This window comes from Symphalangus syndactylus, chromosome 20 (assembly GCF_028878055.3).
Source record: "Symphalangus syndactylus isolate Jambi chromosome 20, NHGRI_mSymSyn1-v2.1_pri, whole genome shotgun sequence".
Lineage (NCBI taxonomy): Eukaryota > Metazoa > Chordata > Mammalia > Primates > Hylobatidae > Symphalangus > Symphalangus syndactylus.
The window spans coordinates 56,354,546-56,375,695 of record NC_072442.2 but is presented as its reverse complement, the minus strand read 5'-3'; the positions used below and the strand labels follow the sequence as shown (position 1 = coordinate 56,375,695).

At 39.2% G+C, this 21,150-nt stretch overlaps 1 protein-coding gene across 4 annotated transcripts in view; it reads left to right on the top strand.

Annotated features, from left to right (window-relative positions):
* Nucleotides 1–3,055: 3,055 nt before the first annotated feature.
* MAP2K4 (mitogen-activated protein kinase kinase 4) overlaps nucleotides 3,056–21,150 on the top strand; it is a 125,299-nt gene continuing 107,204 nt past the window's right edge. Inside the window, exons 1-2 of one of the 4 annotated variants that reach the window (XR_010117955.1) lie at nucleotides 3,083–3,259; nucleotides 14,886–14,918. Coding sequence is in view for 2 of the 4 variants with exons in the window: in XM_055258036.2 (XP_055114011.1) it covers nucleotides 3,145–3,259; nucleotides 14,886–14,918 (148 nt within the window). In the remaining 2 variants the exon portion in view is untranslated. Of the gene's footprint in view, nucleotides 3,260–14,885; nucleotides 14,919–21,150 lie in introns of all 4 variants that reach the window. The other 3 variants (XM_055258036.2, XM_055258037.2, XM_063628332.1) reach the window with 3 other exon arrangements.

The following is a 21,150-nucleotide window of genomic DNA, read 5'->3' as shown; positions in this document are numbered from 1 at the left end:
TAATCCCAGCTACTCGGGAGGCTGAGGCAGGAGAATCACTTGTGCCCAGGAAGCGGAGGTTGCAATGAGCCAAGATCACGCCATTGTACTCCAGCCTGGGCAACAAGAGCGAAACTCCGTCTCAAAAAAAAAACAAAAACAAAAAACGCATTTTTAGTCTAACCATTGACATGTATCATAAAGAACAAGCAAGACAGATTTCTCAACAAAGGTTCTCTAAGCAAGGAATACACAGACATTACTCTTTCTCTGCAGCGTCTTTCAGGATGGGGCACTTTGATATTGCCATACATTCCTCTTAGCAATCATCTTAATTTGTTATTTTCATCTACTCTAGTGGGAAGATAAAATCACTACACGGCAGAGCGAGGAGTTTCAGGCCCATTTGGGGATTTCCTCAAGGATATCTTATAAATGTAAATTTGCTGGATATTCATATGTATTGCTTAATTGCCTTCCTGTCTCTCCAAAGATTATGCCAGCTACCACCATTATTACTAAAAAGGTTAACTTTTTTTAAGCAATTCATTTTTCTGAATTGTGTATTAGTTTGCTAAGGGATGTCATAGCAAAAGAACCAATAAACAACAGAAATGTATTTTCTCACAGTTATGGAGGCTGGAAGTCCAAGGTGTAGGCAGAGTTGGTGTCTTTTGAGGACACACTCTGTGGCTTGTAGATGATCATCTTCTCCTCGCTCTGTGTGTCTGCATCCTAATCTCTTTATAAAGACACCAGTCCTATTGGATTAGGGCCCACTCATATGACCTCATTTTACTTTAAAGACCCTATTTCCAAATATAGTCCCATTCTGAGATGCTGGGGGTTAGGACTCCAACATGTGAATTTGGAGAGGGAGCAGAATACAATTTAGTCCATAAGAAATCATAAAACACAAATATGTAAGAGAAATGTGAGCATAAGAAAAAGTTAAAAAGCTCATACATAGCTTCCTCAGTTGGAACAAATCAAAGTGCTTTCTTGTTTTTGCCATATGCACATCTAATTATTGGCTCTTACTAGTTTACAGTACCAACAGCAATGCAAGTATATGTCAGTTTTATCACAAACTCAGAATTAGGTATTATTAGACAAAAAATAAGATTAGTTATATTTTTATTGTATTTTTCTTTTAATTCAGTTTCCCAATTTCCCTTAATGAATTTGCTAGGTTGAATGTTTTCCCATATATATATATAAAATATAAATATAAATATAAATATATTTATATATATTTTTTTATAGATGGAGTCTTGCTCTGTCACCCAGGCTGGAGTGCAGTGGCACAATCTCGGCTCACTGCAACCTCTGCCTCCCAGGTTCAAGTGATTCTCTTGCCTCAGCCTCGCTAGTAGCTGGGATTATAGGTACCTGCCACCACACCCGGCTAATTTTTTTTTTTTTTCTGTATTTTTAGTAGAGACAGGGTTTCACCACGTTGGCCAGGCTGGTCTCTAACTCCTGACCTCATGTAATCCACCCGCCTTGGCCTCCCAAAGTGCTGGGATTACAGGCATGAGCCAACATCCCCAGCCTTCTTTTATATTTCTTATTTATAATATTGGATGTGCGTTCGTGTGTCTGTGTGTGTGTGTGTGTGTGTGTGTATGTGTGTGTTTAATTTTCTATTGCCTAATCTGTAGTGTTGCTCCTAGGATTTCTATTAAAAGAATATATATTAAATTCTTATTAAAGGCCAGTCATGGTGGCTCACAATTAAGATGCCCTAGGAGCAACAAGAGCTGGGTGGGCTACTGATTTCCAGATGGGAATCTGGCCATGTTTATAAGACCTGGACTTGAAGATATTGGGCAGCCAACGAGGCCCATGGAGGAGAATTCTGGCAGGCTCTCCACTTAAGTACACCTCCTGCTCTCACCTTCAATTTGCCTTTAATGCCTCTCCACTTGATGTTTATGGCTGGCCACTTTTAGGATCTGAGCCATCAAGATGATGGATGAAATTGGGTTTGGAACAAGAAGGCAGGACTCTTTTGACCCAGGACACATTTCCAACATGCTGTGATGAACTCTCAGCATCAAATAAGGTCTGAGTGGAAGAAGTTTTGGGAAAGAAGTCTAGGTGTAGATCACACAATGCTTCAAAATGGGAGAAAAAATCCAAGCTCCATGGCTTAGATTCTTTGTGAAGTAGGATAACTGGCTATTCCATTTTAGGCAAGAAACCCATGTCTTACCATTTCGAGTACATTGCAGTTGGCTCACAAATCCTAGCCTCATAGAGAACTTTTTCTTCTTTTAGCTACTGTCTTCCTAAAATAAAAGTCTCTGTGCAAAGCAATGGAAGAAACCTCATATTGTTTTTTGGGGTTGTCATTTTATGTAACTTACAATAATGACTACAGCTAGTCTTATACAAGATGTAAAGGATTTGGGGGAGGGAATCTAGCGTGCATTTAGGGGAAGATGGTGATGTAGATAGCTTATTTCAGGAGGCTGGGGAGTGTTGAGTGCTTAAATATATGCTTCTCAAATTTAATGGGCATACAAATTACCTGGCGGTATTATTAAAATGTAGCCTCTAATTCAGTAGTTTTGGGATGGGTCCATGGATAGCACTTTTGTTAGTTCCCCTTGGGACTCCCTTTTCCCCTCAGAGAAGTGTAGAGGGTTGGGGTATTGGGCTTAAGAGGAGTTCCAGACTGTAACCATAGCTACATGTAACTGCCCTCTGGAAGTGATCTGTTAGCGACTGGAGAAGAAAGGGATCCCTGGGATCCTTTTCAGCTTTACTATTCTGATTTGGGGTTCTGAGATTCCAAGAAGGGGGACTTTTGGGAGTCACAGACCTCCATGGGAATAATGAAAGCTGTGTACCTTCTTTCCGCACAAATGCAGGCCCATCTTTAATTCTGCAAACCACTTTAGGCCCCGTGGGCCCGCCACCCTCGTCCAAGACAGCTGTCTGCTTCACAGGTCGCGCACCCGGAGCCGGGCGGTTCTTCAGCTCAGCATCTGGCGCGGGCTGCGCGTCGGGCTCGGGCGGGGGCGTGTCAGGAGGCGTGTCCAGGGCGTGTCGGAGGCGGAGCCAAGGCGGGGGCAAGCCGCGCCCCTCGGCCGTGCGAGAGGCCGAGCTTGCTGCATTGCAGCCGCCGGGGCGCCGCTCGGCTCCTCACTCCCAACAATGGCGGCTCCGAGCCCGAGCGGCGGCGGCGGGTCCGGGGGCGGCAGCGGCAGCGGCACCCCGGGCCCAGTAGGGTCCCCGGCGCCGGGCCACCCGGCCGTCAGCAGCATGCAGGGTAAGGAACGCGGCCGCGCCGAGACCCCAGCCCCCTAGCGCGGCAACCCGCGTCGTCGCGGCCTGCCCCAGCGGACGCCCCCGGACCCGGCTGAGGAAGCCAGGGCAGCCGCCGGCTTCTCCCTCTCTCCCTCCCAGGTTTCCCGCCCCGCTCCTGGCCGCCTCCGGCCCAGCTTGGATCCGGGCTCCGGCCCGCATAGGCCCCGGCCGCGGCCTCTGTCTGCGCTTGGCCCCTGGGCCCTACCGGGCTCTCAGCCGGCCCGCGGGGCCCACCTGGTCCGGGACCGCCCCCGCGGCCGTCCCCATTGCCCCCGCCGCTTTACCTGGCGCCCGCCCGGCCCCCGTTTCCGGGAACGCGCCGGCTCGGGGCTGCGGCGGGGCGGGAGGGGCGTCGGGCCTGCCTCCTGGTCCCTGACGCTGCTCAGGTAGGCGGCAGAGACAGCGGCCCCGGCCGGCGCCCCTCGGCCCCGCCGCCGCAGTGGGCCCCGCTCAGGGCCATCTTGGCTGTCGCCGGGCACAGCTGGAGCCGGACCACTGAGCTGACCTCGGGCTCCGGGGGCCTCTTGGAACCTGCGTTTTCAAACTTTTGCAGGGTTTCTGTGCGCTGGAAGGGATGGGGTGGGGGGCGGGTTGCCCAGGCCTGTGCCACCTGTAAGGTAGGTAGGTAGGCTGCCATTGGCCTGGGAGAGGCATTTTGTTCCAGGCCAGGGATTTCTGTGTTAGCATTGCATGCAGGAAGAAAAAAAAAAAAAGAGGACTGAATTTGGTTTAAATGGAGAGATACAGGAAATAGACAGGGGTCAAAGTGATACTGTAGTGTCTGGACATTTGAGGCAGCTCTGCTAATTAATGATTTTCCCCACTGGGAATGCTTATTAGCTCTGTATGGCTTTTGACAGGGGGTGTTGTGAAAATACCAGGCCAGGCCCGAGCCTGTTAGGGACCATTTCCTTAAATTTACTGGGGAATTTTGAGTAGTAATGCTATTTTTAAAACAGGGAATCTCAGAAATCTCTTGACAACTTTAGCAAACTGCTTGAGTTGAATTATTAACAGAATAAGGGTTGGGGTACCCTTGGTAGTCAATGTGACCATGGTTACTTTTTGATTCCATTCTTAAAGGGCTTCTAGCATTTAGTTAGGTTCAACAGACATTTATTCAATATTTCATGTTTATAGAGCATGCCATAATTCAGGAAGAAGAGACAAGATTTTATTTATCTTTACATCGCTGTCACCCTCCCCATGAAATAATTTTAATATACATAAAAACCAGTGATAGATATATAGACAGAATGATGTCAGAGCTTAGAGGACACTTTCTGTGCAGGTCCTAAGATAATTCATTCAAATTGAATTAGTTATTGGATGCCCACTGTGTTGCACAGCACATTATACTGATGAAGTATAAGATTGACTTCCTGACTGTACAGCTTTACAATCTAGGTGGTGGTGGTGGGGGGAAATGAAATGGCAAAATGACAATTTAGGATTGTATTTCTTGTTCCAGACGGGTGACTTATAAAGCTTATAAAAACAAGGTGGTTTGTTTGTTTGTTTTATTGGTGGGGAGGCTGACAGTTTGAAATAGCTGGATACAGTGTTTTTTTTTTTTTTTGGTTCAAAAAATATTTATTGAGCATCTGCATAAAACGCTCATGCTGAGTTTATAGAGACTTGAACAGTCTCTAACTGTCCTCATGGAGGTTATCCCCCTGTGAAGATGGGGGAGGGAAGGCTATTTAGCTAAACATGAAAAATTACTAGTTGGGAAAGTAATAAAGGTAACAAGCTGGGTTTCGTGATAGAAGATAATAGGGGGCAGTCCGCTTGGTAAGATGGTCAGAGGCGGCTTGTCTGGAAAGCTAACCCTCTTTTACCTGAAGACGGTTCTAGGCAGAGGGAACAGTGTGTATGAAGGTTCCAAAGCAGGGAAGAGCTTGGAGTGTTCTAGGAACTCCTAAGGCAGTGGTTAGGACTTTTTCTGATGCTCTCCGTTCTCCTCAGCCCTTGTATGTTGATACCCAGTTAACTAAACTTTCTAATAAGCAGAAGCCATTTTAGAAGGAAAAAGGACCTAAGACCTCTCTATGAATTATTGTCGAATTTTCTTTTTTATCAATATTGTGTCTAGTCTTGATTGATTCAGGAATGTGTTATATCTTGTTCTTGAAATTTTTTTCGTTAGTCAGAATGAAGTGCTTGAAATTCTCAGGATGTTGTCTAGCACAATCTGAGTTATAAAGCTTGAACTTAAGCAGCAATTTAGGATCTTTCTTTTTGGTTTGTTTTGTTCTGTATCTTAATTGTGAGGCCATTGAAGAGGAAATCTTATAAGAACCCAAAAAGAAAGATTCCCATCCAATTGTATGGGAGTCATACCTCCCATACTATACTTCATCTACCAAGGATCTTCTTTTGTTTTAGGTCAGACTTCACAGAGTGGGCCTTAGAAGATGTTTGATGTACTTCCATTCCTTCTCCCCCAATCTAGTTATACTTGCCACTCAAAAAACTTCCTTTCTGGGAGTTGTTAATGACCATGCTCTTTGAAACCGCAGGATTCAGTTGTGGAACATAAGGAATGTTTCATGCAGTAGACATTGGACATCCTCTTATGTGGTAAGCACTGTGGTGGGCGCTGGATAACCTTGAATACTTTTTCATGGCTTCATGTTTATGGCCCAAGAGTGGTCCAGGCTGGGCAATATTGTTTTCTTAATATAATGCTTAAGAACCAGGCCGGGCGCGGTGGCTCACGCTTGTAATCCCAGCACTTTGGGAGGCCGAGGCGGGCGGATCACGAGGTCAGGAGATCGAGACCACGGTGAAACCCCGTCTGTACTAAAAATTTAAAAAAATTAGCCGGGCGTGGTGACGGGCGCCTGTAGTCCCAGCTACTCGGAGAGGCTGAGGCAGGAGAATGGTGTGAACCCGGGAGGCGGAGCTTGCAGTGAGCCGAGATTGCGCCACTGCACTCCAGCCTGGGCGACAGAGCGAGACTCTGTCTCAAAAAAAAAAAAAAAAACCAGAGCTCTGGAGTCCTGGGTTTGAATCTCTTGGCCAGGATTTAGGTATGCGTTTTGTGACCAGGGGCAATGAACTTGGCCTTTCGAAGCCTCAGTTTCTCACTTGGAAAGTAGGAATAACGCTTACCTCCCCAGTGGCTTTGAGAATGCATGTAAGCCTGGGACCTGGCATGTAGTAAGGATGCAATACACATTAGCCATCATTGTTAGTAGCGACAATATTGGTATGGTCTCATTAATGGTCCCTTTTATTATTGGTAAATGAGTCCCTAACCTCTCATTATTTACCACACAATTTCTTTAGCTTCATATTACTAGGTCCCACTGTTCTCTCTAGCCTGTTGATTTCCCCACTTTTCATTACTGAGCAGTCCTTTCAGAGTATCCTAGATGAGATTTTATTCTACTTCAAACTCCGGATCTGTTTTTTTCTGGATCTGAGGACTCTCAAATGAATTACAGTGTGAACGATATGAAACAGAAGTCTAGCTATCAATTTGCTCTACTCATTTTTTTCATAGGGTATGGGTAGATGGTTGGAATGGGATTTATAGTGAATTTGATTATAATAGTAATCAACAGACGTAGTTTTGGTTGCATGTTTATACTAACAGTTATGGCTTCTAATCTGGCCATTTTTGCCACTGTCCCTCAGAAAATAGGGAATAGCTGCTAGTTTTGTTATTACTCAATAGATTTGAGTGTTTTCACTCATTCTGACTCATTTTTTTTTCATGTTCATTCACAAACACACCCAACCTTTATAAGTTGAGTAGTTCTTAGGCTTTGGTTCTTTGATGACTAACGCTGACAAAATGTAGATCTGTTTGCCAAGTTAGGTAAGTGGTTTTATGAAAGTATATTTGGCATTAGGATGAGTTTGCATTTGACAGAGGAAACAATACTCAAATAAACTACTCTGAGAAATGTTTTTATTCTTAATGTTTCATCAATAATTTGTTAATGTAGATAGATTTAATAGGAAAATTTCTTGCATATTAGGGCCTCATTCTGTGGAAAAGTATTATTCTTTAGTCCAAGAAATTTTAGTCAACCTAAAGTAAGGAATTGACTTGTAACATTCAAGAACCTTCCTAGCCGTGGCTTGGGCTTTCTCTTGTGGCAAATCTAAAGCCTTGTGACTTTAGCTCGGTTAGTGTGAATCCTGTAAAGAGAAGATCCCGTTATACCAGGTAATTAATCTTAGATATGTATAGCAAATAGTACTAGATAGTATCATGGTTGGCATGTTAGAGAATACCATATTCTGATTAATAGAGCTTGCCAGTTAGATGAGAATTCAACAGCTTCTATAATGAAATTGCATAGGCAGGATGATTCCTTTTCCAGTAGTAGCTGTAGCAGCTAGCGTTCCCATAGCATGTAGTAATGTTTAAGAAACAAAAGGATGTTGAAGTGGAAAGAGCACTGGACTTAGACCCAGAAAACCATGGTTAAGGTAACCGCTCTGCTGTTTACAAACACTGTGATTTTAGGGAAATTACCTAACTTTTCTGAACTCTCTGTTCAGAAATTTCTCATCTGTTAAAATAGGGATAATGCCTAACCTGTAGGGCCATTGTAAGAATCACATTCTTAATGCATGTGAAAGTGCTTTGAAAATTATAGAATATCTATGAGTATATACAGATTGTTATTAGACATGATTATTTGCCTGCTGTAGTTACTAGTCACTTAAAATGTAATAGATTTCAAAGATCTCTTAGCTGAGAAATGTCAGTTTTCAATAGATGTTTTCTTAAAATGGTTAGAATAGAATCTATAATTGATTCGGAAAAACATTGAGCCATTTGTAAAATACTTGTTACAAGAAATAGTTAGAAAGTATATGTTGTAGGTGCCTCTGATTCTCTTAAAGTGCTGATTTAGGCAGTTTTTTTCCTTCTTCTTCTTAGGTGTTAATATAGGTATACAACAGAAAACTTTGGGACCAGTCGAGTCCTTAGCTACTTACCCTTAGCTGAGCATTTTTATATATCAGTTTAAGTAAAAAGATGATAGCTTGATTCTGCTTTAGAAAACACAGCCAGTACTTTAAAATGTAATGAAGTATATCTGTTAAGAAAAAGTTGAGATTTAAAATCAATGTAGTTATTTCTCCCAAAAATATTTGAATATAAAATGTGTATGAAATGTCCTGCTTTTGATTTTATCTGTTTTTACTAATTAGTCTGGTTTTCGAGAACCATGGGAGACCTTTATCTTAATTTTAAAGAACTGAATTGTTCAGACAGTGAAGAGTTTCAAACCCCAGAACTGCTTGCCCTTCCCAATGTGTTGCATAACATTTCTTTTACTGTTTAACATAACTTCATACAAGTTCACCTCAGCAAATTAGTCCCCCCTCAAAGCTCAGACTGCATTTTTTCTTATGTTCCCTTAAAAATTAGAGCAACCCTAGTATTAAAGTAAAAAAGTGGAAAAACATCTCACCTCACTTTTAGAATACATATTTTCTCACATTTTCCTTTAAAATACCTTACTAGCCTGAATGTGTGCTGAAACTTGTTTCAGATGGGATATAGTTAACCCTGTATTTTGAGTTGTTTTCTTTTTTAGTAAATTTTTTTTCTTTCACTAATTTGAGAAGCTGGATTGATGTGAGCCCACAGAGTTTCCTTATTTTTAGGGGTCTGGATATCATAATCCTGACTCTATTCTACGTAACCCAGGTCAGTCTCCTTTGTAGTCTCTAGGAAATGGAGATGGCTCCAATGATAAAACCTGAGAAACTTTAATTGAGGCTTAAAAAAGAAAGGGAAGCTAACAGTTAACAACTTTTTTCACTGTTCCTACCTAATTTGATGCTCACAACCATCCTTTAAAGGTAAGTGGGCATAGTCCCCTTCATAGATGAGGGGGTAGACATTTATTTGTTCTGGTAGAGGTGGGTTTTAACCACCTGTGTGACTGGTAGCCTTTGCTCCTCTTACTACTCTACTGCATGGTTCTCTGAGCCTCTTTAAGTCATTTCGGCCATTCAGGTCTGAAGGAAGAATCTTTGCCAGAAGTGATGCAGATTCAGGAATAGAGGAGAGAGATTATTTTAGGTTTCAGTCAGGAGGCGGAAGCTCCAAGCAACCAGCCACCTTTTGAGATGATTTTCGAGCCTTGGTGCTCCAAGAATGGTGCACTTTGTTACAATGTTCTAAACTTGCTGGAGGGTTTACAGTGGCATTTTGAATCTGGAGACATTTCGATTGGGAATCTCCAAGTAAGTAGAAGACTTTAATTAGAGGAAACCAGTGCAGATTTGAAAGGTAATAGAATCCTTTTAACACTATATATAAAAGGAACTCATTTGGCATAAAATTTAACAAATGTTGTCGTTCTGGCTAAATTTGTCATCTGGGCAAATTACTATTTTTGCTAGTGGATGTGGGTTAGCTTCTAGCTGTTTCCTCCCAACTCCAGAAAATCTTCAGGTGTCTCTTCACGCTTTGTAAGGTTGGGAGCTTAATGTATACTTACATTAATAGAAAGTATTCAAGTCGTAAGATTGGCCTTGGTTGTAGCTACACAGTGAAAGGGAGATGATTAGCCAGTAGTTTACACAACTCAAGGTGGGCCTTTTGAATGAAAAAAACAGTTACATTGTATGCAGGTTGGCTCTTTAAGAACAACACATTATTCTCCACCATGGAGAACGAGGATTAAAATGGACATCACAGCAGCTTTTTCAAGCTATATTGTATTTCATCTTACCCAAAATTGCTCAAACACTGAAAAACGAGGAATCAAGAAAAGTGTTGCCAGACATATATATCTGAACATACACACACACACACACACACATACACACACACACCAAATTGTTCAAACATTTAAAAAAAGGAATCAAGCAAAGTGTTACGAGACATATATATCTGAGATATATATATATATATGTCAGATGTGTATATATCTGACATGCCTATGTCTATTTATTGCCTGGCTTTGCTAAAGAAATCAGTGACATTAAGGAGCTCCCCTGATGATTTTGGCAGTTTCCCTGGTATCTAGTTATGTGCCTGTCATGGGGAAGCATCCATCTTTTTGGGGTTGTTAGAGTCCTCAGGATACCAGGCTGTGCCTAGGAAGGGTTGTGGCAGAGGTGTAGAGGGTGGGGTGGGGATCCCCAGGGCTGTTTGGAGTCCTTCCCTTTTAATTCTCTCAAGGTGACTGTGAATGAAAGGAGAAAGACTGGTTTTGTGTAGGTTAAGCTGGTCTGGTGAGCACCAGAAAGATAGGGAAGGTGCCATAATCGTTGCTCCCATTAGGGAGAGAACAGGAATAATAGTGCCTGTGATAATAATAACCTGCTTTAGTCCAGGCTTTTGGTTGGACATTTTAGGTATATTTTCCCATTTAATCATCACAAAGCTCTTTTGGGCATTATTTATTTTTCACAAATGAGGAAATTGAGGCTCATAGAAGTTAGATACTTGCCCAAAGGAACATAATTGTAAGTTACTGTCTCAGTATACTGAGCTTCATTAAACAGGCTTGAGAAGGTAATGTGGCATTTAGTTTTGTGGCCAAAGAATAAATAAGGTGGTCATTGCCCAAAGAGAAAAAGAGCTGGCATTATGAGGAGGACAAGATCTTGAATTAAAAAAGTGTGGAAGGGAAGGGATTTGATTAGTATTTTATCAACTCCTGACTGGTGGATGATTCTAACAACCTGGAATTGCTAACTTAGGGTGGCTTCCTTTTGATAGTTTCAGAAATTTGAAGTAAGGAAATCTAAAAGAAATAAACCAGCAGGAAATAAATCTTGGGGAACTTGCTCTGAGTACAATGAAAATACAAATTTAGGGTAGGTTTAGATAACGCCTTACATGTTAGAGCCATAATGATATACTATGGGTAGCTGGGGTTTAAGGCACATGCCAGAAATTTGAAGTTGGAAGTTTGAAGGTGTCAGACAAGTAGACCCTTCATGCTTGTGACAGAGGAAAGACTTTGTAGCACGGTCTTATGGGCATGACCAGTAAGGCAGCTCTGATTTTCTTTACATTAGTGTGGGTTCATATTGTAGTTCATAATGCACTTTCAGCAGTGCAAAAATCCAGAATGTCCAGGGAATCAGAAGCAACTACTGAGGAGATAGGAAACCACTTATGTCCCGCACCACACCCTCTCTAATTTATATTATCAACCTAGAGGAATGGGAATGGAGATAACTACAAAACCCCGTAATGGCCATTACACAAGCAAAATTAGATTTAGGCACACTGTTTTCAAACCCTTAATATAATATTCTTTATTTAAAAATGACAAAACTAGGACTCAAGTGAAATGACTTCAATTTCACAGTTGGAACTAGAACTCTGGTCTCCTAACACACTTCATTTTGTTTTTTACTTTATCAAATACTATTTGCTTTTTGTTTTATAAACACTTACACATCCTAAGCAGCCGCTTACCTCACTGTATTTGGTAAGAACAGTAAATCGTAGGTTTCAAGTTATGGCCACATAAAAGATCTTAAAATTGAGGTAAGAGGGCGAGAATGAGGGGCAAATATGGGAACAAGGGTAGGAGAGACGTAGAGAGAAAAAGGAGGAGGAAAAACCCTCATGTAGCTTTATTTGTTTTATAGGCTTACTAGCATTCTGTCCTATGCATTTTGACATTGATTCATCAATATCAAGAATTAAGAATTTAAATTCTTAAATAAATATTATTCTTGATATTTACTCTAAGATTTAATTAAGCTTGCCTGGGGCCAGGAAAAATGAAAAAGACTCAAATTTACCCCTACTTGTAATGGGTAAAATTTAAATGGAGGATCATGTCAAATTAAGCCCTAGGGTACAGATAGTTCACCCAGATATAAAAAAGTGAGGCACACAAGATTTAAAATGTAGCCAGTTACTGTCAACAGGTTCAACGGGTTATCTAGTACCTCCAGAGATAGGACTTAAAGTAAGTGAATAGGAAGTCAGAATTTCGGAAACAAGGGAGACTTCAAAAATTGAACATATTGGCCAGGTGAGATGGCTTATGCCTGTAATCCCATAACTTTGGGAGGCCGAGGCAGGAGGATTGTTTGAGACTAGCCGGGGCAACATGTTGGGACTCCATCTCTACAAAAACAAAAAACCCCCAAAATTAGCCAGACGTAGTGGCTTGCACCTGCTGAGATGAGAGGATTGCTTGAGCCCAGGAGTTTGAGGCTGCAGTGAACTATGATCATGCCACTGCACTCCAGCATGGGCGACAGCAAGACCCTGTCTCTAAAAAAAAAAAAAAAGAAAAATTGAACATATGTGAGTGAATACTAATGAATATTATAGCATAACTAAAACTTGCATTTTGTAAAGTTGAGGATATTGGAAGTTTTCCTCACTTTTCCTTCCCACCATCTTTCTCTTGTACAAGATTGTTGCTTGTCCCCTTTGCCCATCCTTACCCTTTGAGTATGAGCTAGTGGAGCTATTTGGTACTTCCCCAAATCTGTACTATAAGCACTAACTTTCTGACTTTTGCAGGTCTTAGAGGTTTAGACAGACAGACTAAAATGCTTCTTACCTAATTTAATTGATAATGTTAAGAAAGTTATAGAATTGCTAAAGAAAAGGTGAGCCAGTGTGTTCTAGTTAATTTAGCCCTTGCCTGTTAGTGGACTCTGGGCGAGTTACCAAGTATTTTCTTAGTGAGAAATAATGCGGAGAGATGGATGTTTGGATGAGACCCCAGAATTCGTTCACCTGGTCACTTCATAATTAGATACAAAGGACAAGTCTATACTTACGCTTTGGACATTTTAATCCCCTTCCCACCTCCTTTGTAGCTACTTATATAGATTCTGTACTGGTAACAGAACTTCAGGTTTGGAGAATTTTTTAGCACTTAAACTGGCGCTTAGCTTTTAATATGTTAGAGCAATCATTGGTGACATTCTATCATCCTCAGTCACATATACCTTAAAATTTTTAATATACACTTATTAAGCAATGTAACTTTTTTTTTTTACACAACCTTACATACAGATCCAACTGATTTCTTTTTCATATACCTTACAAATTTGTTTTCTTGCTCCTTTCACCCATCCATATTACTATTTTGTTCACCTCTTCTCTCACCTTTTCACCTCTTTTTGCTACCTAGTAACAGTCAATCAGGGTATTTTGCTTTAAAGTTGTTTGTTTCCCAGCCTCCTCTCCAGTTGTAGTAGAAGGTGAGTTTTACCTTCCGTTTTCCAGTGGGATGCGGGGAAGACTTGCCTGCTACTTCCAGAGAACCCTTTTCTTCCTGAATGTACTCAGCTCAGTTTGCGTGGTAGGAGGCCAGTGGCTTTTAGTTGCTTAGGCTTAGAAGACCCATACATCTCTGTTTTTCTTTCTGAATTCTGTTCCCACTGCACATTTGGTGGGGCAGCATATTGACCTTCAGTGGTAGAGAGACCAGGGTCAGACCTTCTAGGTTTGCCCTAGTACTTCTTTCCCATGAAGTCTCCATTCTCACTTCTTCCTGCATTGTCATTTGTGTGATAAGGTAGTCAGCAGTGGATTACTTCGGTGGTGCACCAAAGGCACTTTCATGTCAAAGTAGCTACATTAGCATTTTTCAGTTTTTGTACTTTATAGATGGTATCTTCTTAGAATCCTAAGAATTTTGATAACTGGATAGGAAAGACTACTTAACTATCCTTTCTTCAGTCCTGGCTCTTTTTTCTGCATGTTTTGATTGAATTTGTTTAAACACAAAGTTATTGTAAGCTTACTTCCTTCATTTTGTTCCCCAAAACAGTAATAAACACAAGCATAGATGGACCACTAACAAAACCAGATATCCATCCACTCACTAAACTAGGGTCGAAAGAATATTTTGTGAAGGGTTTTGTTTTAAGTGGCTTACTTTACTGGGTGCATCTTATTAAAAATTATATCTGTATACAGTGTATACATAAGGTGTAACCAGATCCAACTGGATTTAGAAATGTGTTTAGGGTTCTAAGGGGGAATTCACAGGTTTTCTTCTTCCAACTTCTAAAGTACTTGGCTTTCTCATTCCTAGGGACACTATCTTTTTTTCAGGCCCATTTTAGAAGAATTTCAGCCCCTCTTCAGCAGTTCATTGTCTTATTGTTTGAAGTTAGCTAATTTACTAGGAAATGTTTTATGTGTGTGTAAATTTCACAATTTATGAACTGTTAAAACTTTTGCATCATAGATGGTAATTAATCATGGGTAACTCTAAATCAGTAATTTAAGTTAGTTAAGTAACTCATATTCTGTATTTGTAGGTTGAAAACATTGAAAAAATGGACAGAACTATCTTAAAGGTTACTGTTAACTTCTAAGGGCTTATAGTTCTTTTTATTAAATATATATGAAAAATAAAGATTAAGACTGCAACACAGTTTAAACTTGATTTCAGTTTCATGTAATGTATTACATCTACATCTGACATAGCTAAGTTTTTAAAGAAAGCTCATGTATTATTGTTGTCTCTGGTGGGGGTAATGTGATTTGACCTGTTTTTGAATTCGTTTTATTCAAAATTTAATATAAAAATGCAATGTCATGTTCCAATTTTGGTTTGTTTGATTTACAGTAAATGAACTGGAACTTATCTTTTTTACTTTAGGCTTTCAGATAAACTTCTGTGAAAAGGCACAAAGTAAGCTACAAATTTTATGATATTATGCTATTTATTTTTTTCATATCCATCTTGGTATTGGGAATGTGTCCACTATTGTTTCAGCTAACCAGCCATGGCAATTTTACATTCGAAGAGCTTCCATTTTTCATTTCTTCTTCCAAATATTAAAAAAAATTATATTCTTGATTGTAAATTGTACTTTTTTCACTTGAAATTGAAATAGCAAAATATATATAGGTATTTAGATGTATATAATATGGAAATATGTATTTAGGTATAGAAAAGTATATATAGATATTCAGACTTAACCCTAATTTAAATTACAAATAGAAGAGAATTCACTTTTAAGATCGTGGTGCAGAAAGTATAGAGTTATATTCAGACATCTTATGCTTTCAGATTGAATTATTATAAACCATACATTGAATATATTTTTAATTTTTTTCTTTAAAACAAAACTGTGTTTTTCTCCTGCCTCCCTCACCATCCTTATTCTGTATTAGGACACTAGTCTTCATATAATACAAAACAGACTTTCTATATCAAAAAAAGTTATAAACATTGTATTTTATTTATTGAGACAGGGTCCCACTCTGTTGTCCAGGCTGGAGTGCAGTGGTGCAATCATAGCTCACTGCAGCCTTGACCTCCCTCAAGCGATCCTCCTATTTCAGCCTCCTAAGTAACTGGGACTACAGGTGCATGCCACCATGCCTGACTGACTAAACTTTTTTGTAGAGACAGTCTCGCTTTGTTGCCTAGGCTAGTCTTGAACTCCTGGGCTCAAGAGATCCTCCTTTCTTGTCCTCCCAAAATGCCAAAATTACAGGTGTGAGCCACTGTACCTGGCCAAAAAAAAAAATGCATTTAAGCTTAAATGTCATCTGTATCAAGTACAGTTTAAAAAATCTCATCTGAAGGAGACTACTCTCCAGTTAACATAAAAATGTACCAAAATGTGATATAGGTCGTTTTGTCTTCTGCTTATTTATTCATGAACTGGAGAAGAATGATGCTTTGATATGTATCATTCTTAAGTAAATTGATTCAGAGGCAAAAAAAATTAACCTGGAAAAAACATTTCTGCTATGTTTCAAATTTTTTTGGAATGAGAATGCATAGTTTCCACTGATTGATTGTTATGACTACTTTGAAATGTAGTTAGCAAAAATTTATTTCTTGAATGGTTCACCCACAATGTAACTGTATATAAATAATAGAGATCAAGCAGTTAGACCCTAGGATAAAAGTTTTTTTAATTGGTTCATTACTGTTACGTCTCCCTTGCCTTAAATAACTGACTAAAAGTAATATATGATTTCCTGCTCATAGTGAACCTTTATATACGGTATATATCTATATGTAATGAAGTTACAACTTCTGTTTTATTCTTTTAATTTTGACACATTCACTGTGATAATTTTTAGCTTTGACTTTTAAAAATGTCTGCGTAATATTTAGCATGACAACGTTTAGCTTTTATTTGTGTTTTGACCTAAAATCTAATTAATGAAAAAAAAGACTGTCTTCTACTTTTGTTCATTTTGGAGACAGAGTCTCACTGTGTTTCCCAAGTTGGAGCCCAGCCTCCAATTCCTGGGTTCAAGTGATCTTCCCACCTCAGCCTCCCAAGCAGCTGGGACTACAGGTATATGCCACCACACCCAGCTCATTTTAAAATTTTTTTGTAGAAATGGAATCTTGCTGTGTTGCCCAGGCTGGTCTCAAACTCCTGGCTTTAAGCAGTCTCACTTCAGCCTCCCAGAGTGCTGAGATTACAGGCATGAGCTACCACACCTGGCCTGACTTTTTAAAAATTTTAAGTTGTACTCACATTATTGTTTTTTTATTTAACTTAGTTCTATTGTAGATATAAAACAAGAGAAACATTGATTATAGTAAAATTGTATATACAGTGTCTATAAGTAGCTTTGTATGTGGATTAAAAATGCCTTTGAATCTTCTAAATGGCTCTGTTTTTGTCATTATAGAAATGATAGGCTTGCAGTGCGGCCTGCTTAGATACATATGGAAGAATTTAACAATGGAGGCTTGGGACAGCAGAACCTATTAGAACTTAATTATGTGGTGGAGGGGCATATGTATTCCCACTTTGATTATTCACCTTGATTGCCCTCACTGTCTCTTTACACTGTGGCTACTTTCTGCTGGCTTTTCACATCTCTCTTTTTATTTCTGCCTCTTCCCGTTGGAAGGCTCCACTTTATTTTCCAGTTTTGAGATTCAACACAGTTAATTATATACATTCATTCACGAAATCACATATTGGACACCTAGAAACCATACAGTAAGCAAGATTCTTGGTACAGAAATGAATGGAATAGGCCCCTGCCCTTAGCAAGCTCTTAGTGTAGTGGACTAGAGTTGATCCTACATTGATTACGTAAGTGTTCAACCACCGATGCTACATACTAATTGATTTTTAGCTGGAACCAGGGCGAGGATGGTGCGGGAGTGGATCTGTCCTGGGCACCTTTGCTCCTGCTGTTCTCTCATGAGAGAGAATGAGCATAAAGGGTGCTGTGAGTCTCATGATAACTGCTTTCTTGATTGGACACTATGTCTTAGGGATCCAGCAATGGGCCTACCCTGCTTTGGAGTTAAGCAGATGTGTCTGTGCTGGCTCATACCTCAGTGAAAGACTCAGGGAATGGGAGTGCACACATCAGGGAGGGGAGCTGGAGACTTGGTAGAGATGGCCAGCCCCAAGTTGACAGTATTTATTTTTGTTCTATCAGTACCTGTATTTTAGTATAAGTTCTCAGTTGCTTACATATATTAGCACTTCATCTAAATCTGGTCCTGTGATTTGCATGACTTAAAAAATTAGAAGTGCAAATTTGTAATGTTTGCAGACAATCTGCTGGTTTGCTCTGGAATATAGACATTAAATTTATGGTAAAAGTGGTCACACATTTCTTTAAAATTGGGCTTGGGCTGGGCACGGTGGCTCATGCCTGTAATCCCAGCACTTTGGGAGGCCACGGCGGGCAGATCACCTGAAGTTGGGAGTTCAAGACCAGCCAGACCAACATGGAGAAACCCCCGCCTGTACTAAAAATACAAAATTAGCTGGGCATGGTGGCACACGCCTGTAATCCCGGCTACTTGGGAGGCTGAGGCAGGAGAATCGCTGAACCTGGGAGGCAGAGGTTGCAGTGAGCCGACATCGTGCCATGGCACTCCAGCCTGGTCAACAAGAGCAAAACTCCGTCTCAAAATAAATAAATAAATAAATAAATAAATAAATAAATAAATAACTCCATATCAAAATAAATAAATAAAATAAAAATAAAGGCTTGAAATCATCAAAGGACTGATTTCTCCACTGTTGGGGCACACTTATTTCTAGAATCTCCACTTTTATTCTAAGGATATTTCAGAATTATCATATAAGCTTATGTTTAATTTATTAAAAAGAATTATGTATCATACAGTAGTTGTAGGAGGGTATGGGGCAAAGAGCATGGAATTAGATACCATTCAAGTCTGATAAGTCTGAGTACTGGCTGCTTCAAATGCTCAAATCTATCCCAAATAAAAAAGATTTTTTGTAAGATGATTCTGATGACTAATGGAAGCTCTGAAGGATTAATTTTTTTCATTGACTTTCACGTAGTTTTTGCTCTTTATATTGCTACGTCACTCTCATTTAATCACTTTATTACAGTTGCCTGTTACAAGTCAGTGGAGTTTTATTGGAGATGTGTGTGTATGTATTTACATGCACAAATAGAGATTACATATTTTATTTGGGAAACAGATTTCTATAGAAATTCAATAAAAATTCACTCTGCTCCTCACAGTCTTCTTTTTATAGATTATAGTTTATGCATTTATTTACTCTTCAGTTTATTTTCCAAATATAAATTTATTTTAGATAAATTAAACTTCAAGTTACATTTTTTTAAGACCGTAATGTCATGTTTCCTTTAATACTGTTGGATCATTGAATTTTTCTGAAGTCTGAATGTAAGAATACTTTAGGGAAAAAATATTTTTCCATTTGTAAATGTAGAGTTATACGTGTAGAGGTCCTGCCTTAGAAGGTTGATTAATTTATCAGTTATTTGAAGATAATGTTTTTGTACATGTAAAGGTATTTATATAATTTATGACCATATCTCATTGACTTTAATGAGCTAACCTGTGAACATAGTTGTTTAGAATATGACTTACTTGCTTTATAAAACCATTTTTTCATTTTTTATTTTTTGAGGAGGGATGAGGATTTGCCTGAAAACATTTTTTTCTCACAAGCTGCCCAACTACCAAAAAAATCATTATTCCGAAACCTCCTGATGTTGATTCCTTGTGAAGAGCAGTTGAGTTGCCCAATGTGTGCCACTCATGACAGAAGCCCCCTTTTTTAGAAACATAATTTTTAAGAAATGCTTTTATGAAGTTGAATTTACCTTAGTGTTGTCAGCATTCTAATTTTTTTTTTTTTTTCAGATGAGAATCGTGACTCATTTAAAGATCCTTGGGCATAGGGATTTTCCTCAGAAAATGCCTAACCGAATTGTGTGCTAATCAGAGTGATAGTAGCTAGGCATTTGGCAAATACTCTTAATTTATTTTTCACACATTTATTTTTCACACAAAGGTACTTTTTAGCTGTTTATCACTATCCTCCCCCGCCACCTTTTTTTTTTTTTAGTTGTAGTACATTATCAGTTCATGGCCGAAGAGTTCTGGAGCTCTAAATATTTTGGGTAGTGTATAGTTTCTGTAGCTTTGTCTTTTACGTTTTTGGTGGCCTTAAAAACTTTGTGCTTTTAAAAAATTGTTTAACTTGGAAGTGTTTGCATAGCAACAGGATATTTATTTAGAAGATTAGATGCTCCAGAGCTGCTATTCTGGATGCTACGAATTGAAATTAGAGTACAGGTGGTGGTGGTTTTTGGTGGCACTGCACACCAGTATATTTGGAGGAAAAAAAGGAGGCATCCTGGAGACTGATTTTATAAGTATCCCTAATTGTTTTTTAAATTGGTAATAATAAAAAGGAAACCATAAAGAGGAAGAAGGATGTTTTGTGAATCTTCCAAGAAATTTGGGAAAGATACTAAGTTTACTGACCTGCTAAGAAGTGTCTGTAAATGATGATGTTTTGACTTTATTGGAGTGGACTTTAGGAAAACAGGAAAAGTAAGGAGCAGAGGGAAGGTTAAGTTGTTCTGCATTTAAAACTAAGAACTTAGAAAATTCAGCTGGTTGAATTTCTAATTCCTCATTTTATGTAGCAAAAGTCTGCAGCCAGTGACAAAAATTATATAATTTGGAAATTATTAAATTCAACTGAGTTTGTCAGCAGTCCTAAGAAACAAAATGTCATTTACTGCTCTTGGAGGTTTATACAGTTTATGTATATAGTTAATGAAGCTAGTTGAAAAATGAGACTTTTGTAGGATTAACCGTAAGCCAGACTAACATCTAATATTCATTACTATTTGTGGGGACCATGATAAATTGTCAGTGGGAAGTTCATCTGCTTGGAAAAAAGTTTATACTAGTTAAAGCCCAGGAATTGTAGAAGTAGAAGTAATATATTCCAGAGTCAGGATTCACCTATTCCTCTCATACTTTATGCTTATACCTTATACCATTCCAAAGGGAATGTTGCTTAGTTGTCTTTGACCTTGGAAGTGGTGGGAACATGAATTTGTCCTGAAAATGCTTTTTGTTGCCAGGAGAAGGAAGGTTTCTAACAGCTATTGCACCTTAAAATAATTTGGGGATGCTTAATGTGTGACATTTTTGATAAGAAAATAATTAAATAGTGACTTTCCCACTTCACAGAAAGTTTTCGTTTATATGCCACTTGAACTTTACTACTAGCAACAAAGGGATGTTGACAAAACTTTCAGAGTTGAACAGATACGGAGTAGAAATGATATGGAACGCTTCCAGAGAGTATTCCCAACTGATTCCAGTTAAAGTGGTTTTCAATTTAGCTCATACATTTAGGGTGATGGTTTTCAGATAAGGTGTAGTAAATATTTGGATTGTCACTACATGGTTTTATGAGATCCGAATCTAGGCAAAAATGTCCAGTTAATAAGATGCACTAAGAAAAACTTGTGACTTCCATCTTGGTGGAAAATCAAGTGCATACGAACATATTCACTCGCCTTTAGAGAAGCTCTTATAAGGATAAGGAAAGAGAGGTACAAATGTAACAGTTAACAAATCTGTATCTATATATACCTTAGATAGATAAAGATAT